Source organism: Ceratotherium simum, chromosome X (assembly GCF_057802395.1).
Source record: "Ceratotherium simum simum isolate JZ-2026a chromosome X, ASM5780239v1, whole genome shotgun sequence".
NCBI lineage: Eukaryota > Metazoa > Chordata > Mammalia > Perissodactyla > Rhinocerotidae > Ceratotherium > Ceratotherium simum.
The window spans coordinates 111,400,304-111,424,602 of record NC_141940.1 but is presented as its reverse complement, the minus strand read 5'-3'; the positions used below and the strand labels follow the sequence as shown (position 1 = coordinate 111,424,602).

The following is a 24,299-nucleotide window of genomic DNA, read 5'->3' as shown; positions in this document are numbered from 1 at the left end:
ATCACAAATGCTCATAGTGAAAGAAAACAGACACAGATACACACTCAATGGAAAACCCAAGTATATCTCTGGAGAAAGCAGCTATAACAAATATGGAAACAGATTTAATTAAACAATTGAGCACGTACTTTGGTCCACACATTCTCAACCCTAGTGGAGTCTTTAGAATTTTCCCCTCTGTCACCTTTTGGACAAAACTTACTTTGTCATTTGTCCCTGGCTGTGCCACTTCTGCCCCAGAGGGTGCTGGAGGGATCCTAACTGAACAAATTCAATAATGCTAATTCCTTGAAAAGAGTCAAACGAGAGACTGAATTTAAGAATGAACTGCTCCCAAATTTAGCGGAGTTTGAGCCACCTTGCGTCATATTAGTAAATTTACAAAAGTTTGCTATGGAGAAAGGGAAGAAGCAGGCGCTGTGGGTTTTGAAGACTGGCAGTGAAAGTTGGAGGCCTCCCATTTTGTGAAATCTGACCAAACGTGGAAACAACAGGAAAAGATGTGTGAGTCTGACTACATTTATCTTAAAATAATCACCATCTGTAAGTGTCAATATAAAAAAAAACCCACAGAAACTTCCAAATAACATAAAACTTTGGAAGTTAATGCTTTCAAAATAGTTGCTATATAATTTTTTGGAATCATACACTTATGAAAGCATACAAAAAATGTAGGGAAAAGAGATTATATTTGTTCAGTATTGTTAGGGCCAAAGGACTCTGATCCAAATCAATGTTTTGTCTGATTTTCCCTTTCCAGCATGTGCCACACACATAAAAAGGGAGAATATCCTACTTTTATTCCTTGGAGGTAGGGAGGGCTAAGAGGACGCAGGGGTGACGGAACTGGCATGGAGCTGGGAAGGCCTTTTTGTCTTGTTAATATATGCATTCTGATTGCAAGTTTATTGGGGAAAAAACGTGCTGACCTCAAAACTACACTAGTTCTACCATGAATGCAAGAGAATGGAACTAACAAAGTCCCTAATCTAGAAGGAAAATGCAAACCAGAATTTGAATAATGGGACATATCCCCGTTCTGGTATTGAATATGGAAACTTCAAGAAGTAGCACGTTGGTAATACTCATAGTACCATGTAATGTTTCAGACTTTGGCTGACAAGATGTACTCATAATTATAGGTAATGCTTAACCCCAGTCACCCCTTTGAGTTTCACAAAGTGCAGATTCCGTTCACGCAACAAATATTTATTGAGTGCTTACCATGTGCCAGGTATTGTTCTAGCTCTGGAGATATCACAGTGAAAGGATAGCAAAAATAAATAAAAATCTGTTTTGTTATGGAGCTTGCAGTCTAGGTGAGGAAAAACAGGCAATAATTTATACAGAATAAGTAAAATGTAGAGTATCATAGATGGTGGTATTATGGTGAAATGTAAAGCAAGAAAGGGGGGTAGGATAACACCCCTCTCCTTTAAAAAATCCCACAGAAGGCCTGAACGAGAAGGTGACATTTGAGTAAATATCTGAAGCAAGCTATGCAGACAGTAGTAGAAAGAAAGTTCCAGGTTGGGGAGAGAGGAGTGGGAAGAAAGGGAAATTATTAATTTTTTTCACATTTCTCTGTGCAATGTGAATTTGCTATTCCTGAGTTTGTGTTCTTAGGTCTGAGCTGTGTGGTAATGAGCTAATTTTGTTTTCTTCTCTAGATTTGTCTATACTAAAAAACCTAATTAATGTGATAGTACAGTAATAAAATGGGTACTGAAATCCAGACACATCAAGGCATTTGACTTTTCCTGGAAAGCTGCAACTACAGTCAGGATATAACTTTATGACTGTAAGCGTCAAATAGATGAACCTGCCTGGGTTAATTGCCCACTGAATGTGATCAGTTCTTTGACAACTGTGTCCTAAACAAAAGCACTCTATGTCTTTTATGGCCAGCATTTTGCTAAGACTCCAACTAGGTTAGTCAATATTCACTGATATGACAGTTATGAGAAACTAGTAAAAACGAAAGGTTGATCCAAGGAGAAAACCAAAAGCAGTCCTTAGTGGTTTTCCCAGGTGCAGATTTGAAAAAGATAAATTTTTACTAGCAAATAATGAGGTTATTACAACATATAGATACCAGTATTTTCTTTTGTCAGAATTTTAGTCTTTGAAATAGTATAACCACAATCTGTATTTTTGCTTGAAATAGGAATGAAATTTGCTGGTATTGACAAAAGCAAGAGCAAAATACTACTATGTAAGCTTAGTTACCTGTAAACTATGTTTGGATAACCTTTAGAAGAATTTTCTATAATACACACACATTTATTTCTTTGAGTTAATTTTAATTACACAAGTTGATTACCTTTGACTAACCAAAATTTAAAACATTACATTTATTCCCAAAGTCCCTTTAACCACTCACCACCCCAAATCCCAATTAACTCCAAGAGGTAGCCACTGTGATCAATTTGATAGGTATTTTACAGACCTTTTCTGTGCATTTACATACATGTACTCACACTGATAGGATAGTTATTTAAAAAATAGAAATGATATTTATAGATCTATATCTATGCCTTGCTTTATTCCAACATGTCTTGGAAACTTTTCCATGCTAGAATATTAAGACCTACCTCTTTTCATTTGCTGCACAGCAGTCCATAATATGGTTATACCATAATTCAGTCATTCCTCTCCTGTTGGACATTTAGTTTGTTGCACACTCTTCTCAATTACAGCAAAGCAGCAATGAACATATTTAGTCATGACTCCACAGTGTGCATGAGCCAGCGATTGGGTAGTGGTTCTTGAAGTATGGTTCCAAGACCAGCAGCATCAGCGTCACAGGGGAACTTGTTAGAGATTCAAATTGTTAGCCCCCTCTCCAGACTTACTGACTAAGAAACTCTGAGGGTGGGGCCCAGCAATCTGTATTTCAGTAAGCCCTCCAGATGATTTGATGCATGATAAAATTTGAGAACTGCCGGCAGGAATGTATGTGTGTACATATACACGTAGATGCATACGTGTACGTATACAGTCAGTTCCGCTATAATGCGACATATGTGTTCCTAAACATCATTGCACTATGCAAAATTGGGCAATAAAAGCCACAGGGCTTATGGGAAAATGAAATTAGGGACACAACAATCAAAAACTTTATCGGTGACACATGAAAACAAAACCTAGGGGCTTAATAAAAATGATAGCACAGTTTTGTTGTTGTTAGTGCCTTCCAGTGGATTCTAACTCCTAAAGATCCTGTGTACAGCAGAGCAGAGCCCTGTCCAGTCTTTTTGCACCATCCTCTCTCCTTCCAGCACCATATCAGACAATACTCCGCTGCTATCCACAGGGTTTTCATGGCCAATTTTGTCAGAAGTGGGTGGCCAGGTCCTTCTTCCTAGTCTGTCTTAGTCTGGAAGCTCTGCTGAAACCTGTCCACCATGGGTGACCCTGCTGGTATTTGAAATACTGGTGGCATAGCTTTCAGCATCACAGCAACACACAGCCACCACAGTATGACAACCGACAGACAGACGGTGTGGTTCCCTGATCGGGAAATGAACCTGGGCCTCAGTGTTGAGAGCACCGAGTATTAACCACTAGACCACCAGGGCTGGCAGCACAGTTTTTACACGTGTTAAATAGGTAAATACATAAATGCAACAGTAAATATAGTGTTTTCCCTTCACAGGACATGAAGTTTGCTTGTGGAAGTGGGCGTTGGAGGGCTTGTAGTTTGTGAGTTATTGTGTAGTGGTGGAAGGCGGGTTGTCTGAAATTGGGAGGAAAATTTTAACACCAGATGTGGGTGGATGTGACTTCTAACACATGCGGTGAACTGAGGTAGCTGGTGCGTGTTGAGATGTGTGCATTTTGTGTATTCCTATGTGGCTCAGTACATTTGGGTGCATTTTTCTGCTTTCACCTAGCATTTCTCATGGACGAAACTGCACACAAGCAAACATGAAATTGGAGTTATGCCCCAGTTTTCCCCCTAATATATCAATCACATCGGAACAAATTTGCCTTTTCAATACAAGTGTTATAGCAGAACTGACTGTATATACCTATACATAGAGTTACACATATATCACCCATAAGAGGACCCCATCCGGGACTAAATACTGTTTTTTCACTTAATTTTTTTTCACTGAATATCTCTTAGAGCTTTTTCCATATCAACACGTAGTTACTAATTTTTAAAATGGCATTTAAAGTGTTAAGAGATGACTAAATTGCTCTTCAAAATGCTTGCAACAATTTACACTCCCACCAATGTCCTCCCGTGGCCAATATTACCTATTATCAAAATTATTAATGTGTGCCAATCTAATAGTTTAATTTCTCTTTCCTCCCTCTCCCCTCTTTCCTATCGCTCATCTATATGTGTATATGTGTGTATGTAAATGTGTACATATATACACACACACACATTCACACTGTGAGGAATGCCTCCCATAAATATACTACACTGATAGAAAAAAGGAGCTTTAAAGGTGTGAAACAGGTGGGGAGACAGTGCTGAAATGGGGGAAAAAGGGAATAAAATGGATATGCAAGAAAGAAGAGCCTATTAGAGAAAGAATTCCCTTTCCATTTATTTAATTATTTCTTACTTCTACCTCTGCTAAATACAGCTTATCCACTTTATGAGATAAGATACTGAGTTGGCCCTGTTGGGATTCCATCTGTCACTTTTGCCAGTTGACGTCTCCAAAAACGCAGCTTAAACTGTTAATCCATTCACTTTAGCAAAATAGTCCTAAGGGCATCAGATTCTTCTGTTGATCAGTGTTGGGTTCCATGGCCCCAACAAGCTGAGCAGATACAGCTGATCAGGGGAGTGTGCTGTCTGAGGCCTGCACGGCAACAGCAGCAGAATGAGGCTCATGCAGGTGTCAGATGTTTTTCTGTAAAGAGGTTGGCAGTGGGCATAAATGCTTCCAGCTGGGCACATTACCAAGCAGGAAAGCCATAATGATTTAATAATTAAATCACATTGGTTTATGATCATTGTTCTTATTAGGAAATATCATTGCTTTTTGATGATATATTGTGTGAGATGGAATTTTCATATAAACACTGTGATTTGCATACATATGTAATATATATTTGCATATATATAAAAGTCAGAATGACTTACTAAAAGTAATCACCAAAACAGAGGATGGAGGGGGCCAGCCCTGTGGCCTAGCTGTTAAGTTCGGCATGCTCTGCTTCGGCCGCCCAGGTTCGTGGGTTCGGATCCTGGGTGTGGACCTACACCACTTGTCAGCCATATTGTGGTGGCGACCTGCATATAAAATAGAGGAAGATTGGTACAGATGTTAGCTCAGGGCTAATCTTCCTCAAGCAAAAAAAGAGGAAGATGGGGGGCCGGCCTGGTAGCGTTGTGGTTAAGTTTGTGCACTCTGCTTGGCGGCCCAGGGTTTGCAGGTTCAGATCCTGGGTGTGGACCTGCACACCGCTTATCAAGCCATGCTGTGGCAGGTGTCCGACATATAAAGTAGAGGAAGATGGGCACAGATGTTAGCCCAGGGCTAATCTTCCTCAGCAAAAAAAAAAAAAATGGATGCAGTATTGATGTAAAGGTGCCAAAGATATTTAAGAAAATGTAGAAATTATGGAGATTAATACGGCATTACCCCTTCAAAGTCAGATGCATTTTCCTTTATGTGAAATCAGCGAGAGAGAACTACTAGCTGGATCCGTCTCTATTTTGCAATTAGGTTTTTGCACCTTGAAGTCTCAAACTATGATATTATTTAAAAAATAGAATATATATACGAGTTATATAGAATTAACATTTCACTTCTAAATTAAGAACTTGCTTTCCTACCCTCACTTCTCCTCGCAGTGTCCTGTCATGGAGGGGAGGTAGAAAGAATGTTGAGAGGGAGAGAGGGAAGAGAAAACATTTTAACTCGTAAAAGAGCTTTCAGTCTCAAGGGTCCTTGAGCAGTGGCTCTGGAGCAGGCAAGGACATTGCAGAAGGTGTCTCTATCTCTCTCTGTCTCTCTTTTGTTACTATTCCTTGCTTTCCAAGCTTGATAACTTAAGTGCAGCTCCTAGTATCAACCCAGGGTGCAAAATTTAGTGGTGAGTTGCAGTGGCAGAGCAAAGCATTTCTCCCACTCATCTGCACCCAGGGCCAGCTACGTAATTTGCAGGGCCCACTGCAAAATGAAAATGTGGTGGCCCCTGTTCAGAAAGCAGGAGAAAGTGCTGTTAAAGGTCCTAGAATATAAAGCTTTGTCCTGTCTTCCACGGCCTCTCTGTCTCTAGACTCGTTATGGTAGTTTTATTTACTATTTAATACCATTGTAAGAAAAATTAAAATTTAAAATCATTAGCATAATTTTACCAAATTCATCTCTATATTGTGCAATGCCCATTTTAAATGTAAATATAAGAGCATTTAACTTGTAGGTGGAGTCACCAAAATCATACAGTTTATATTTTGTAGGCTGTACATGCATATGTATTTTGTTCTCACCAGAACAGTGGAAATGCTGCACAAAACTAACTCAGCTGTTTTTATTTCACTTCTTAGTACATGTACGTTCTGCCAACACTCTCTGTCTTTGGCTTACTGATGAGTAAGGAAGGACTGAAAGGAAAAGAAACCATGAGTCACCCTATCTCTTCCTTTCCTTCTATGTCTTCAATTTCAGTGTAAATGGTTGGCTAATGCAGGCAAGTAACAGGAGTAAGAAAGGATATGATAGGGTTCCTTGGTTATTCGTGTTTCTTAGAATGCCATTGCCTTCTTTTGGTGATCAGAGCCAATTCTGGTTCCAACAGAAAGAATGGCCTCTCGGGGCTGTCAGAGCCCCCGCCTACTCAGTCCTAGATGTAACATGCTTACCTTGCACTCACTTTGAGTCTCACTGAACTCCCACACATTGTGGGTCTACTGGAGTTCTGTGCTCCTGGGGAGAGCGTCGTGAACGCTGTATGCAAATGCGGCATCTAGGAACTGCGAGCACGCATATCATGCTCGGCTCCTTTGCTCACACACATGCTTCCTTGTCCCCTTGGGCTCTACTTACAAAATTAAGTTAAAGATAAAATTACTAAGGATTTCAAGACAGTGACAGAGCATTACACCGAGTGCAAGGTCCTTCTGTGTGGGGGGTCCTGTGTGACTGCACAGGTTGCGTGCCCGTGAAGCTGGCGCTGTCTGTATCGGGGAAGCTGCTGGTCAGCTGGAGGCCTCCTGCACATGCTGTGTATGAAGGAACTCAGGTCACAGCGGGCTGGGCACTGCCAATAGTGTGTCCCTGCAAAATGGGTTCCTTAAAACTGATGTAATGCACTTATTTTGAACTGAGTTGAATTAATATCATCTTACAGACAGTTGGATGTCTTAAAGAGCTCTCCACTCCGCAAGGAGTACCTTTCAGATGGGCCTTTGAAACCTCAAGGCTACAGCTGGAACCAGGTACTTGTTGCTGAATCAATCTCTCTACATCCCTTACAATTTTATTTGTTTGTTCATCTTTCTCCCAGGGTTTCCAGCAGGAGAGCTCCAGAAGCCTTTCTTTTGGGGAACAGAATATCCTCGGTAAGTAAATTAGTAAAGAAACCAGTTATTGACAAGTAAGGAAAAACATGCTGCTTTGGCTGAGCACAGAATATAAATTCAAAAAAACAAAGCCAATGGTTGTTCAGCAAAAAGAGGGCATGGAGCCTGGCGTGGGTGGGCCCCACTCTCACCATTTTAGGTATTTGTTTTCTAATTCTTGTTCTAAGGTGTGTGACTGGACAGGAAAGCCAACTTATACATAGCTTTCATTTTTATTCGTTTATTCACTTATATGTTGACTCATAGTACAAATATTTGGGCATTGAAGGATTGTTGGAATTTGGGTTGATGGTGATGGGTCTAAAGCCATTTGAAATGGAAGAAACAATGTGATAAAAGGAAGAAAAAATGCTTATAGAATAGCAAAGAGAAGTGTGGCTGGTCCAAGTGGTATATGAAGGGAAGTAGTGGAAAAGAAGGTGGAGGTTTGCTATTGGAGGGCTCTGAATGCCAGGTAAGGAGCTTGGACATTAATAGGCTACAGCTTACCTGCTCAAAAACTTGCAATAGAACCTGGGTAGCTATAGAAGTAAGAGTTCTATGTCCTCAGTGAATCCATCCATCCTCTATTAAGATATCTGCTCAATGAATAATTATTAAGTATCTTTTAGAAATATGGAGATGCTGGAGACATGGGAATCACAGTCTAGTGAGATGGCTTCCCATACTTCCATCTGTTCTGGATGGATAGCCTCCAGAACCAATGAGTGGGTATCCTTTCTGCTCACACTGGTCAGCTTAACCCTCCCCTGAGTGTTGGGTCTAATTATGGGACATCAATAAGCAGAATTGTTTCCAGAGGAGAGAATCAGGATCGTAAATGGCTTAAGACAACATTTCCTAAAGTGTGTATTCTGTAAAGTAGTAATAGAGGCAAGTCCTCCTCCCCTTCCTTTTACTTTGGAGAATCACAATACTTAGCAGCATAAAAGTTCCCAAGAAGTTCTGCAAGAAAGAAACCTATTTAAATGTTTTTTGTGTGTGTGTGTGTGTGAGGAAGATCGGCCCTGAGCTAACATCCGATGCCAATCCTCTTCTTTTTTGCTGAGGAAGACTGGCCCTGGGCTAACATCTGTGCCCATCTTCCTCTACTTTATATGGGATGCCGCCACAGCATGGCTTGGAAAGCAGTGGGATCCGAACCTGCGAACCCCGGGCTGCTGCAGTGGAGCTTGCACACTTAACTACTGCACCACCTGGCCAGCCCCCTTTTTAATATTTTTAACCCAGAGTTTCCTAAACTCCTCTTTTCCCTATATTTTGGGAAATGCTGATCTAGAATTCACGACTGAAGAAAAAAAGTTGAAAGAACTTGAAAAAAGAACACTTGAGGGAGAACCTCATAACTGTCTCCACATTTTTGAAGGAAAGTTAAGATGGCAGAATGATTTACTGTGTTCAGGGGGTTCAGAAGGCGTTCGGCTAGAGACTACACTAGACCAATACAAGACATAGGAAAGAGACTCTAGATTAGTATTAGGGAGAGCTGTTTTATTTAGAACCACCCAAAAAGGGAATGGGCTACCTCAGAAGGGAGTGAGCTCCTGGTTATTGGAAATGCCCAAGGAGAAGTCTTAAAACCATTTGAACAGGTTTTTGTAGAGGGGTCTCATGCCTCTGCTAAGGAGTTGAACTAGATGACCTTAAAGTTGCTTCCAACTCTAAGATTTTTGTGAATTTCCAATTCAGACACAGAATAGCCTTTAGTTGATGACAGTGTGAGATCATGGTTGCTCCAGATGGCAGTACGATTGTTTTGTGGTTGACAGCAAATCTTGCGCACATGTTAAACCCATTGGGTGATGAGAACAAAAGAGAAACTGAATAGGTGGAAAAATTGTCTTCCCCATTTTACTTTTGGAAGGCTAGATTTTCTCTGTAGGAGTCTTCTTATTTCTGGCCAGCCAGACAAATATTGTAAGAGTTTATTTATTTATTTTTATGACATGCTAATTTAAATAATGTCCATTGATAAAATGGAAAATGTGAATTTAGTTTTATGGAACCTTATCATTGTAAGGTTTAGTCGTATAAAATTACTTTTTCTTTGTCTCTTGTCCAAAGGATTGTGATTATGTAACTGAGAATTGGAACTTACAATGATTTAATCATTTTCAGAATTCTCTATTACCCTTTGCAAAGAGGAAGCTTGTTGGAGCGGTCCCTCTTAAAGGGACTTTATTACAGAGCAGTTCCTATAAGCTTCCATTGTTCATCCCTTAAATTCATCCAGTCAACAGCATCAACCGAGGGTTGTAGAAGACCAAGCACTATTCTCAGGGCTGAGAGGCCTGGGAAAATGAAATGTTACAGGCTGCACAGTGATAGCAACTGTTGCAAAAATTAGCACTATGTAAAATTACAAGTTTGTCCCACACTGCTATGATAGCTCTATGATTGAAATGCATAATTTTACTCTTACTTCTTTAATGAAAGTTTGCAATGATGGAAAAACAGTAAGAAGCATTTTTTTCAAATGCAAATTACCTTGCAGAAAAGAAATAACAAAGGAAAGAATTGCCACCAAGGGGAAAAATTAAATCTTATAGAACTTGCTTGGGTATAGTTGAGACAAACAATTAGCATGTTAAGGATCATTATGTCCTGTAATAACATGTTGCTTCAAAAATTCTCCTTCCTTCCACTTATGGGTCCTGGCTATTTGCTGGGTGACTTTGATGTTGCATGTCAGGGACCAATTGTGAAATATTTTTAGCATGATTGCAAATCTCAGGAAGAATCCTCATAACAAGGGTTTTAAATTGTCTATAATCCTCATCCACACGTTAAATGACTAAAAGAAGTTACATGTAGATCTGTCACTTGCATGAAATGGTAAAGTTAATTAATGAATTAGTTAAATGGTTACTTTCTTACTGTGTACTAGGTACAGAGCATTTAGCAGTGATCAAGTAGATAAGGATTTGGCCTTCATGGAACTTGTAGTTGAGAGAGAAGATCCCAGACACACACATATGGAAGCCCCCTTATTGATTTCTTCAGATATCATTAATATGTTCTGTTTCGGTTATCTATTGCTGTGTAACAAAGTGCGGCCACTTATCATCTCATGATTCTGCAATTTGGGCAGGACTCAGCTGAGACTGTTTGTCTCTGCTTTGTGTGGTGTTGGCTGGGGCAGCTCAACTGGGGCCAGAGGATCTAAGATGACTGCGCTCACATCTGGTGCCCTAGTTGGGCTGGCTTGAATGGCTGGGGTTTGGCTGGACCTCTCTCTTCCTTTAGAAGTCTCTCAACTTCTGACATCTTTCACTTGCTTCACATGGCCTCTCTCTCTAGGGCTGGTTAGTCCAGTTTCTTTACATTGCAGCTGACTTCCAAGGGGGCAAAAAATGGAAACTACAAGGCCTTTCAAGGCCTAAGCTCAGAAGCCAGACCTGGCCCCTTCCACTGCATTCTGTTGGTCACAGGAAGTCCCGAGGCCCATCCAGATTCAAGCGGAAGGAGATAGGTTGCCTCCTGATGGGAGAAGGGGCACATGCATTCAGGGTGGGTGGAATTGTCGGTGGTCACTTTTGTAGGTAATCTACCACATGCTCCTTCAGAGGTGAAGAGAAATAGTATAACACCTTTTCCAAATCTGGTTAAGCCTTCACAGTCTTTACCGTTCAGTTGTGAGCTTGTCTGTCACAGAAGCAGAGGAACGTGACTACCTTTGAAAGCAGAGTGATCCCTTTTGATCTCTGCTCTATTTCTTTTTTATGACTACATTTGGAAAACAATTTAACTTCTAAGTCTATAGAGATTTTTCAACAGATTCTCAGATAAAAAATAAATGGTATGCTTACTGACAGGATCTTTTCAAACCCTGCTGCTGCTTTGGGTGTTTATAAATATAAACTACAGCTAGAGCAGATTTAGAATCATAGAAACCTTAGGGCTGGAAGGGACTTGAGAACCCATCTCTTTCACATCCCTGATTTCACAAGGTAGGATGCTAAGGCCCATACATCGTCATAATGGCAATGTTAGAATTTATATTTTTCTTTGTCCATTTCAATGAGAAGGGTGCGTTTAGTTTTAGTTTTTTTTAGAATTTTGTGAGTGTGGTTATTAGATTGTTATTATCATTTACTAGAAAACAGATTATCTTGGCTTTTCATTGAAAAAAATTAAAGGATTATGCTCTGAGATTCATGCTTGTAATTTTCTCCAAATTATATATTTATGCCATAGATCTCTGAGTTATGGCGCTATAGGAGTAATTGTTGGACATGAATTTACACATGGGTTTGATAATAATGGTAAGTACTCGTTCATTTTATAAGCTGCTGCTTTTATGATAATGTTGACTATATGGATGTTAATTGTTGCTATTATCTTTGCATAGCGGCATCATCATAGATTGAAGATTATCCAAAGCAGTATGATTGCTGATTGAAAACCTTTCCCCATGTCTTGCTGTGATAGCTTCCAATAAATAAATAATTGTTCCCGTTGGTGATGGGGTAGAATGAAAAAAGACCTTGTAATTTCAATTAAATTAGCTTTGCATTTAGATCAGGATTGCTGTAGCTGCCACCATAGTTATAGGAATTGCTTTATAGCTTCTCCCCTTTGTCTTTATTTCTTTATTCACCATCTCGAGATGCTTTCCCTGGAGGTGTGAGCTCTGCTCCTAAGATGATTATACATGCTGCCAAGTTAGGACTCTGCAGCTTGGTTGACTGGCTCCTTTATACTATTTCAAGGATTATGCAATGCTCAATCTCTATTTTTCTCTATGCTGGCATATATTCAGAATTTTTTTAAAAGGCTGTGCTTTCCTAATAATGTATAATATAGACTATGCTATGTATCGTGATGACATTTAAGCAAAAGGAAAGAGCAGAATATGGCATAAACTAAAGAAATGATTGCCTTTTGAGAGTCATCATCATTTTTAATTAGCATTCATTTCTCCTGTAACTTTGAAGTATTATTGGAAAGCCACATGAAATCTCTGAAACTTATGAATTAGCAGCAAATTACAATCACATCCACATCCATGCAGTGATTTACACGCAGACTTAGGGACCTGGCTGGCCCAAGGCAACGTTGTATAGAGGGACCTCTTTCTTCCATGTCCATGGTGTCTCCAACATTCTTTCCTAGATGCCTACCCCAGGGCCAGAGACCTTTTGGTTCTTCTCTTTCTGGACAATTCTTCCTGTACTCACAGTAGCCCTTCCTTAATCACTTAGGTTTTTTGTTCCCCTGATTTCCCCTCCCTGTTAAAATGTAACTGCCTTGTAGTCATCTTGAATCCCCAGAGCCGCACTTTCTGTCTTTGCATGTTTGGTTTGTCTGAGAGGAGGTTTATCTGAGAGGAGAGTGTTAGCTAAGAAACCAAAGCTGGTAGTGATCTCTTGGTTCTGGGCCTTTCTTCCTGGAAAATTTAAGTACAGTTCTCCCCCAGAATCTTCTGGAGGACTTCTGGATTCTCGCTCAAAGGACAGAATCTAATGCTGGCAATTTCACTCTGTAACCAATACTTAGAACAGTGCGTCACAGATCTAAGTACATGCCCAGTACTATTTAATGATTGGTTGGTTAGTGGGTGGAGGACAGTGACTCCGTGCTCTCCCAGGGGGTGGTGGTAGTGTCATCTGGCCTTGCTAAAGAGCTTTGGGTTGTTCCTATTAACACCTTTACTTAGAGGACTTGCTTGTAAGCCCAATGAAGAGTTCTCTGCATAATTAAATTTAAACCCATAGTAACCTTGAGTATAGAAGATAGTTCAGATACACTGAAACTTTTTTTTGAAGGGTGTAGAGAAAATGAAGAGTGAGCCTGTAGCAAAAAAGCATGTATAACTAATCTTTTTTTTCCATTATGTTTTGGAGATTTCCATTCTTCTTCCAAGTTCTCCTTTTAGAGCAACTTTCCTTGTCAAAGCAGGACAGATGGGCCTTCCATCCACACTGGTGGCTGCGGAATGATTCATAACAGAGGTTTTATGTGTCTCTCGGCTCCTGGCAACTTGGAGGAAACACGTTCCTATAAGGCTGAGTCAGGGGCTGTGGTCGCAGGGTGTGAATGACTCACCCGGGCTGTTCGTATGGATCATTTGGAATTTCACTGGTAGTGGTGCTCTGACTCCCTTCATGGGCTTTCTGAATGAAGCCATTTCATTTCATAATCCAGAGAACATTTTGGGTCAGATCAGGTGAAAACAAAGAATCCAAGATTGGTTAACAGTGGTGCATGCCATAAGTTGATGAATCTTATTTTTAAAATGCTCTTTGTTCCTTAGAAGGAAAGAACTTCCTCAAACCTCTTTCTCCTTTCCCTACTTTTTACAATTAACCTGTAACACTGGAGAGAAGGCAGGAGCTGCTCCTAGGAGTGGTCCCTGATGCTGGGACTGCTTTTTCAAGGCTTGTCGAGGTGAAGGATCGGGAAGATGAAGAAATTAGTTTCCATAAATAATACAAATATCTTTTAACTTTCCTTTTTGCTAGGTAGAAAATATGATAAAAATGGAAACCTGGATCCTTGGTGGTCCATTGACTCAGAAGAAAAGTTTAAAGAAAAAACAAAGTGCATGGTTAACCAGTATAGCAACTATTATTGGAAGAAAGCTGGCTTAAATGTGAGTACAGTTGTTGTGAAGGGGCTATCTCGTGAGTCATTTCCCTCATTTGGACATTAGCTTGCTTTAGACCATTGGTTCTCAGGGTGTGGTTCCCTGGCCAACAATATCAGCCTCCCAGGGAACTTGTAGAAATGGAAATTCTTGAGTCTTACTCCAGACCTACTGACCCAGCATCTCCGGGGTGGGGAGGAGAGGGGGGGTGGGGAGAAGAAGGGGTTGGGTGGGGGTGGCAGGGGTGGGTTAGTAGTCTGGCAGTCTGTCTTTTCACAAGCTCTCAGGTGATTCTGATACAAGCTAAAGTTTGGGAATCACAGGCCTAAACATTAGTTTGTTTTCCTAGATTCAGATTAATGTAGAAAACCCTGTAGCAAAGACAAACAATAACATTCTTATAAATCTACATTCCATATCATTTAAAAAAATTTTCTTCCAAACTACTTCTTAGGTTTAATTTATTGAAGTAAAACCTCACTAATTTGAACTAATGACTCTAAATTGGTTAAGACTTCTTAGTTATAGAAGTTTGAACAAAAGAAATATACCCTTAAAATGTTTATTTTCTATTATATATACATATATAAATTTCCATAAAGGCACAAATGAAATTTTATACATGCTGTTTGTATGTGTGAGATTTTGTTCTTTTTTTTTTTATCTTCACCTCACCCTCCTTCCCCTTTCCCTCTCATCACTCTTATCTTCCCTACCTGGAATCCATCTTAGTCACCCTGATACACTTTTTCCCATGCTCATGTAGAGATAGACACACACACACTAAACACACACATCCTTTTAATTCATAGTTTTCAGTGGCTGCCTAAAAGTCCGAGGTGTGAATGTGCTATAACATACTCAACTAACCTCTTGTTGAGGGGTTACATTTTGTCTCCAATTGTTTTTCCACAATAGATGCTGCTGCGATAAACACTTTCATTATGTACATATTCTTTTTTCCCTGTAGGATAGATTCCTACTGTCACCAACAAGTTATAATATTTCATATTCCCACTGGTGATGTATGAAAGATCATTTTTCTCTTGAGTTCTTTTCTTTTCTTTTTTTTTTTTTTGTGAGGGAGATCTGCCCTGAGCTAACATCCATGCTAATCCTCCTCTTTTTGCTGAGGAAGACTGGCTCTGAGCTAACATCTATTGCAAATCCTCCTCCTTTTTTTTCCCCCAAAGCCCCAGTAGATAGTTGTATGTCACAGTTGCACATCCTTCTAGTTGCTGTATGTGGGACGTGGCCTCAGCATGGCTGGAGAAGCGGTGCGTCAGTGTGTGCCCGGGATCCGAACCGGGGCCGCCAGTAGCGGAGCGCGCACACTTAACCGCTAAGCCACGGGGCCGGCCCTCTCTTGAGTTATTTTCTTGTCAATTTATGAGAACTTTTGTTTTAATATTATAGATGTTAAAATTTTATCTATCATTCACATTATAGTATTTTCCCCCCCATATATTACTCCTCCATTGAACTTTGTATGTGGTATATTTTGACATATAAAAATTAAACATTTCTGTATAGTCAAAGATACCTCTCTCTCTCTTTTTTTTTTTGTGAGGAAGATCAGCCCTGAGCTAACATCCATGCCAATCCTCCTCATTTTTTTTGTTGAGGAAGACTGGCCCTGAGCTAACATCTATGGCCAATCCTCCTCCTTTTTTCCCCCTTTTTCTCCCCAAAGCCCCAGTAGATAGTTGTATGTCTTAGTTGCACATCCTTCTAGTTGCTGTATGTGGGACGCTGCCTCAGCATGGCCTGACAAGCGGTGCGTTGGTGCGCGCCTGGGATCCGAACCCGGGCTGCCAGTAGTGGAGCATGTGCACTTAACTGCTAAGCCACGGGGCTGGCCCTGATACCTATCTCTCTTAAAAAATAGTTTCTGCCTTTCCATTCTATATCATATATGTAGTCTCCTAGCTTTTCTGGGAAGGATTTTGTTGTTTTGTTATTTTACATTTATGTAGTGTATGTGAGACTTATTTTTCTATGGAGTTTAATGTGAGAGTTCACTCTTATTTTCTTCCAAAAGGATAGCCAATTGATCCAGCATCATTGATTAAAAGACATATTTTTTTCTCACTGAATTGAACGTTTGTCAAATGTTAGAATCTCATATAGACTGAGATAAATTTCTGGATTATATATTTTATTCTGCTGATCTCTGTTGATTTCTATACCACTGCCTTATTACTGTGGCCTTATGGATTGTTCTGTTGTCTGTCAATACAAGCTCTTCCTCACTGTTCTTCTTTTATATACTTGGCCATTTTCAGGCAAATGTACTTCTGTGTATGTTCCAAGATCATTTTACCCTTTCTCCCCCCTGCATCTGCAAAGAAAATGCCATTGGGATTCTAAGTTAAATCACATTAAATGTATGGAAGTTACATTTTTTCGATATAGTCTTTTTGTTCAAGAACATGGTATGCCTTTCCATCTGTTTGGTTTGTTTTAGGTCTTAAAATACAATTTTATAGTTTTAACTATATAGTTTATCTCCTGTACATTTTTGAAACTTCTTTTTCCTTTTCCTTATTTTGCTGGTTTCATCAGGTTAATTTTTATGCCCTTCGCCCACTATTAATTTTTTCTTGTAGTTTTCCATTGCATTTCCTGTCCCTGCTTTCACAATTATAAGACACAGATTTCTCTCATTGTATTTGACAATAAGAGACCAATAATGAAGAATTGTTGTTAGATTATGGATCTGCAGGAAGACCTTCCTCTAAAACACTCATGCACACACTGTAGGCTCCTAATTCATCTAGTCAAGGGCACAACACCTACAAGAAGCGAGGGAGCACACAGAACTGGAGTAGATCAGGGTGTCTTCAGGTGGTTTCCCCAGGGTCTCTTTATCCCTTAACTAGGGATGTACTCCATCCTGATATCTTACTGGGGCTGCGAAAGCGCCGACATCCTTGCTATGCCTTAAGTCTATTATACTTGGGGTTTATTTCACCATTCCAGAAGAATTTAGGTAAAAATCTATGCACTTTAAAAGGGAATGTTGATAAACATTGACTTGGTTCTCCTGGTTCTTAAACCATATTCAGCACAAGGGAGACCACTCCTTATGCAGGCGGAGAAACCAGAGTCTGTATCCTTGAATAGTGTCTCTAGCTCTTTCATCAGTGCCCTGGAAAGCCATTTCACTGCCCATATTTTGTTTTTTATATCTACAGCTGTGTCATGAGAAGACCTAAAGTGGGTGCTTCTGTGTATCTGTATTTAATTTAGGGGTTATCACATTGTGAAAAGCCATCTAGAATATATGTTGCTTCAAGAAAAGCATAGGGGAAGGGTTCTAGAGTCAGACTTACGGCAAAATCTTGGTTCAACCAATTACAAGTTTTTTAAACTTGGGCAAGTTACGTAACATTCCTGAGTCCCAGAGTCTTCATCTGTGAAATGGGTAACTATTTCTGAACTCGTTAATTTGTAGTAAGAATTAAATGACTGAAATAATGTAAAGCACCAGCATGATGCCTGACATACAATAAGTGCTCAATAAATTGTAGTTAATATTCCTAATACTTAGTGACATACTCATAGGTATGCCAACCTAGGGGAAAACAAAGCCAAAGATTTTGGCACTGAAAAGAACCCAAAAAACAAGAGCAGTTTTCTTGGAGGAAGGGCATGCATATTTCCTGGTGATTATTCTATGCAGGTATGAGAGTTAGACTTTTCACTTAATTGAAACAAATTTAATCGTCATACTGGTCCTGAGAGGTGTACACATTACTAGCCTCTTTTACATATGAGGAAACTGAGGCTCAAAGAGATTAAAACTCATGGTAGAGTCTAGATTAGAGCTTAGATTGGTATGACTCCAAAATCCATACTTTTCCCCCCATATCATGCTCTGGTTCTCTTAGTTTAAGTGCATTTTATGCCTAGGCAATGTGTTGGGGGGAGTATTCTACAACATTCATTTTGGCCAAAGTGTCAGATATTGAAACTGAATTCTGACAAATGTGTACCTTTGTCACAAGGACGATAGAAAGGGCATGCCTATCTCAGCATAAATCCACTCAGCCATCAGAAAACAGCTTCATTCTCATTCCCAGAGGAGAGGGAGTGGCTTCCTTTGTGGATATAAAGGGCCACGCTTTATTTTTCTGGCTCCTTTTGTGGAGGCCGGTCATTTGTGCCTGAATCCTTCTTTGCAGTGGAGGGGAGCTCCGATGGAGCGCCACAGAAGCAGACTGTTAGCAGCTGTTGAGTCCTGAGAGGCAAACCTAGGGCCATGTGGTCTACTGAGGTGGTCCAGAGTGGGAGGAGCCAGAGGGGTGAGGCTACTCCCCAAACCTCTAATTTAGATAAAACTTAGAGGAACAAGGAAGGAGATTAAATTTGAGCATGAGTGGGTATAGACAGAAACACCAGAGTCAAGAGGAGTTGAGACTTAAGAAGGTAGCATATTGTGGAGCAGAGTCTCTGGTGACAGATTGCTTGGGTTTGAATCCCTGCGAAGCGTGGGCATTCACTTAATCGCTCTGTCTTAGGTCAGGTTCACTAGAAGCAGAGCCCAAGAAGGGGTTTCTTAGGTAAATGATTGATTACGGTGGTAGTTTCAGGAGAGACCGGTAAGAGAATGAGGAAAACATGTTGGTTTCAAAAGTTTAGCCTCAGCCTGATCCCATAGAGGGTTCTGGAGCATGAATTACACTACAGAAATTGTTCCCAGGTGAAGGGCTGGGCTATTCTAACCACATGTCAGTTACTGAGAGGTGGGGTATCACCTCCCGGGAATCTCCAGATGAGGCGACTCCCCTGAGCTGAGACTAATCTTCCAGAGCTGGTGGCAGTTGCAGGAATGGGTGCACACTCCTGGTCAAAAAGGGATCTGGTGTGGCACCAACAACATCTGCCACACACTCGGAGCTTTAGATCCCCTGTTTGTTAAGCGAGGTTGGTGATAATAGCATTTACTCTTTAGGACCGTAGTAAAAGAAAGAATGTAGGTAAAGCAGGAGTAGTAACTTTTTTGGGACTGAAGCTAGGAGGGTTCTGGGTGATTACAGAGATTAATGTTTTCTGAAGATTTGTTTTTATTCATTGGTATTGCTTGATGCCTGGGTGATTGGGCTAGCTTGAAAGGAAAGAGTTGGTAGGATCTGTGGCTTGAAAGTTTAGAGTGGGGTGTATTCATTTCCTGTTGCTATAACAAATCATCACAAATTTAGTGACTTGAAATGATACAAATTTATTATTTTACAGTTCTGTATGTCTGACTCAGGTCTCAGTGGGCTAAAATCAAGGTGTCAGCAGGGCTGCCTTCCTTTCTAGCTGTTCTAGGGGAGAATCAGTTTCCTTGTCTTTTCTAGCTTTTAGAGACTGCCCACATTCCTTGGCTTTCTGGCACCTTCCTTCTTCAAAGCCAGTAATGACTGGTCAAGTCTTCTCGCTTTGTGTCACTCTGACACACTCACTCTCCTGACTTCCTTTTCTTCTATTTACATGGACCCTTGTAATTACATTGGAGCTACCTGGATAATGCAGGCTAATGTCTCCATCTCAAGATCCTTAACTTAATCATAATTTAAAAGTCCCTTTTGCCACATAAGGTAACATTTTTATAGGTTCCAGGGATTAGGACATAGACATCTTTGGAGGCGAGCAATATTCTGCCTCCTATGCGGGGATTGGCAAACTTTTTCTGTTAAGGCCCAGATAGTAAATAATTTAGGCTTTGTGGGCTTAAGGTCATTTTTTTATTTACTCAACTCTGCCACTGTAGTAAGAGAGCGGCCATAGGCAAAATTTACACGATTGGGCATGGCTGTGTGCCAATAAAACTTGATTTATAGACACTGAAATTTGAATCTCATATAATTTTCACATGCCACAAAATATTATCCTCCTCTCGATTCCCCCCCCCATTGAAAAATGTTAAATCCAGTCTTACCTTACAGCGTGTACATAAATAAGTGCCAAGTTGAGTTTTGGCTTGTAGACTGTATTGGTTTAGAATATTTTTCCTCTTAGCCTATTTAAGGGTTTAGGAAACAATCTTCAAATGTTGGGAATAATTTCTTTCCCATGCTTGGCTGGTTGTCATACATATTGCAGACTGTGACCTTGTGGTCTGCGCTACTTCTATTTGATTTTTATTCCCCATGAGAACTTCCCTCCTTTTAATTTTTCCTGAAAATTGCTGACGATAAAATGGTGATGGCTGGTCTTGAAATCTTGTTCCTGTGTGGATGGTAAATTTTGGGAAACACAAGCACACTGAAAAGAATACTCAAATTATGTGAGTTAATCAGAGAAAGTAATCTGTATATTGATTTCTATTTTTTCCCCATTAAACCAGAGTCACTCAGAATATTGTTAACATTTTATTGGAGCTGGCTAAATTGGTGAGAATAAAGAGGTGGGTGAGAAAGAAATGTGTAGCATAATAAAATAGAAATCATTATATTCAGGAGCACCTTGCTGGGGATAGTTTGCTATCTCACAATGTATTACGACTACCTCTTTTATTGAATGTAATTTTCTCTTTAAAATATGGCACTTTTTCTTGCTATCATATTTATGCCTCTTGCTGAATGATAGTTGGCTGTGAAACACTCTGTTTTTCTTTTTCTTTTTGTTAGGTGAAGGGGAAGAGGACCCTGGGAGAAAATATTGCTGATAATGGAGGTCTGCGTGAAGCTTTTAGGGTATGCACTGCAACATTTGCTCTGATTTTTAAAATTAAACTATAAAACACCATATTGAATATACCTCAATTTACACACAGACATATTCTTGAGGAGTTAGATTTCTGTAAATTCTGTGAATTTCTGTAAATAGAATTATATTTCCCCATTGACTTTATTATACTCTATTATATTACTAGAGCTGCATTTCTTTCTTTTTTTAGAGGGTGTAAAGTCACTCTAAAGAATAATATTTGTTATTAAGAATCATGTATTGAAAGGATAGTTTTCAAAAGATACATTCACAACAATATCAAAGCGTGCTATAGAAATGTCCTCAGGGCTAGGTTCATATGAGTTTTCCTTGAGTACACTCTCTCTTTAGCCCTTCTTGTAATTTTCTCTTAAAATACCAAACTACTAAATTATGGCCAGAGGCTAGTGGTTCTCATATAGTGGGCCAGGTAAGAGTCCATAATAATGTTTTCATCATCCACTGATCCATGGTTAAACAAGAAACATAAGGATTATGTGGAAAGATTTTCATAAAGCTAAATGCATTCAATGTAAAGACCAGGCTGTTCTTCTGAGGTTATATCCTTCCTTTATTCTAGTTAAAATATACTTTATTTTATAAAGTGATGGTGATTGAAGATGAGAGTTTTCCCTCTTACTTGGCAAAGTAAAAAGTTGGCAGTACGTTGACCCCAAAATGTATTTGCATAGGCCTTGCCATTGTGTTAGATTGGCTTGTTCCCTGGTAGGAATAGAAAGAACAACTTTTTTTGGGTGTGGGGAGGGGGAAGTTATTTAACATGTGAACGCTTTGGCCCAGCTGCTTTGGTATCTATTGAGTGTAAGATCTTTCTACAGGTGACCTGGCCTCACTGTTGAGCAATATGACATTGACTTGCATTTCCAGGTGTCTGTTTTCTTAAAAGAAAACTTGACAGGATGCATTTTGCACATGATGGAGGACATATTTAATATCTCTGCTCTGGATGAGAGAAGAGAAAAGCCATCATTGCAGAGGATCATCTGTTCTGCTTCTCTCACTAGGCTTACAGAAAATGGATAGATGACAAGAGGCAGGGAGCTGAGGAGCCTCTCCTACCAGGCATCGCATTCACCAACAACCAGCTCTTCTTCCTGAGTTATGCTCACGTGAGTAGACCAAGGAGGGGGCATCGAAGATGAAATGTGGAACTTTGGCTTGCTCCCTTGACAAAAGGTTTGGGACAAAAGTTTAATGGCATAACTGATTTTAGCTGAGATTTTATCTTGCTGCTTATTTTCAGGATAAATTTCACCTTCTTAATGTTCTATGGGACATAATTAATTAACTAATTGATCAAAGTTTATTGATATTTTTTATCAAGTGGGTTACCAGCCCTATAGTAACCCACTTGATATTTCTTTAATATATCCTGACTTCTTAATGTAGTTGATACCATTTATAACCATTTCTAGTGACTCGTTCTTTGGCTTTCATGGTCCTGCCCTTCCCTGCATTTCTCTTTCTCCTTTGCCTCATTTGCTGACTTTATCCCATCACTCTCAATCTGGGGGGGAACCTCAAGGCTATGTTCCCAACTGTCAAATGAATATGTGAAGACTACTAGAGCTGAAAAAAGCAACAACAAAGGCAAGGAGAGTCATGCCACTCTTTTGAGAGTTCAATGGGCTCTCTGAGCAGAAATTGAAAGAAGACATGCACTAAATAAGGCACAGCTCTGAGTTCCAGTCTCTGGCTAATGAGGCAAGTGCCAATTCTTCTTTGTTATTGGTTATTGCACTGGTTTATGTCACAAATGTGTAGGCCTCATTTTCAAAGAAGTCAGGGATAGGTTGATGAAGATTCTGATACATGGCTTCACCGTGGGCAGATGTGTATCTGTATGCTCAAAACTAGACAAAAGTTTTCATCAGTACAACCTTTTGTTCCTAAGTCTTTGCATTCACTCCTCAGTAAGCTCATTTGTCCTCATGTCTTCTTTGGTTGACTCTGGTTAAAAGATTCTCACCTGTCTGGGGTCTTTTATTTCTTAAAGCTGACATGACAATACTAAATAAATTATCATTTATCAACAGGTTGTCAACAAAACTGGAGTCATCAACAAAATGACTTCTTTTTACTTTTTCCATTTCTGTCAATACACCCCCAGTCTTTGGGTCTTCCTGGTTAGAAAGCCTAGATTCTTAGGTCTTATTTGATTTATCTATCCTCGTTTTTATGACACCTGTCCCAAAAGCTAGATGTTTCATCATTTTAACTGCTCTTCAGATTCAACCTCTTTCTCCCTGTTATCCTTTTTTGCATCTCTGGGTGAGGCCTTGATCTCTTCTAGTCTGGCTTATCCCAATAGCCTTATGATATGTTTTCCTGACTTTGACATCTTTCCACCACTGTCTGTCTTACCTGCTACTGGAATACAACTTTTATTTTATCATTGACCTGCTGAAGGAACTGCAGTGGCTTCCAAGAGCCTACCACATCGAGGCCAAACAGCTCCAGCTGGCTTTCAAAGTTCTCCTCAGTCTTACCGAACTCTACCCAACCAGCTCTGAATTCCCCCAGCTCCACCAGACTCACTCTTAGCTGGGCAGGCGTCCTCACTTCCACCCCACACTGTCATGCCCATTACTGTCTCTATGGCTTTGCTTTTGATTTTCCATCTATAATGTGACCCTCTTCCTACTGTTCCCCCTCAGCTTATTAAGTCTCATCTTCATCCTTCAGAATCCATGTTGAGTTCCACCTCCTCCACGTCTTGCATAAACTTTCCCAAGGACTCCTGTTCTCTCTCTCTCTTTTTTATAAATCTCCAACTCCTTTACACTTATCTTCATCACCAGGCAGTTGAGTACTTAATTGTTCTCAAAATGTTGAAGACTTTTAGTTTTATCTCCATAGCTGATCTTCTGGATCCTTACACTTTGTATGTATCTCCATAGAATCCAGCAAAGATGCTGGGTATATTGAAGATGCTTGACATTTTTAGATGAATTGCTTGAAAAGGATAAGATTAACAGTTCAATTAAGGAGACTTTCTTTTGGGTCAGTACTGGGTCAGATATCTAAAATGAGCACACACAATATAGTTAGAACTTTCTAGAGCGGGGGTTGGCCAACTAGGACTCATGGACCAAATATGGAGTACTGTCTATTTTTGTAAATACTGTTTTATTGGAAAACAGCCATGGTCTTTTCCTTTACGTATTGTCTGTGGCTGGTTTTGTGTTACAACAGCAGAGTTGAGCAGTCGAAACAGAGTCCTTATGATCTGCAAAGCCGAAAATATTTACTGTCTGTTCCCTTACAGAAAAAGTTTGCTGACCCCTACTCTAGAGGACAAAGTACAAGGTCCATCAGTTCTTACTTAGGTTCTTACTTACTTACAGTGCGTCTATCTTAGTTACGTCCTAGTCCACAATATCTCTTTGTAGGTGAAGTAAACTAACTGATAGCAATGTATTATAGTCATAATTTTGA

The 24,299-nt window shown here is 39.9% G+C and overlaps 1 protein-coding gene across 3 annotated transcripts in view; it reads left to right on the top strand.

The window, feature by feature from the left end:
• PHEX (phosphate regulating endopeptidase X-linked) overlaps positions 1–24,299 on the top strand; it is a 185,864-nt gene that overhangs the window by 153,773 nt on the left and 7,792 nt on the right. For 2 of the 3 annotated variants that reach the window (XM_004435197.3, XM_087427445.1), the window contains exons 16-20: positions 7,480–7,534; positions 11,753–11,820; positions 14,020–14,150; positions 20,762–20,827; positions 21,866–21,970. In XM_004435197.3, coding sequence (XP_004435254.2) covers positions 7,480–7,534; positions 11,753–11,820; positions 14,020–14,150; positions 20,762–20,827; positions 21,866–21,970 — 425 coding nt within the window. Of the gene's footprint in view, positions 1–7,476; positions 7,535–11,752; positions 11,821–14,019; positions 14,151–20,761; positions 20,828–21,865; positions 21,971–24,299 lie in introns of all 3 variants that reach the window. The other variant, XM_087427444.1, reaches the window with a different exon arrangement.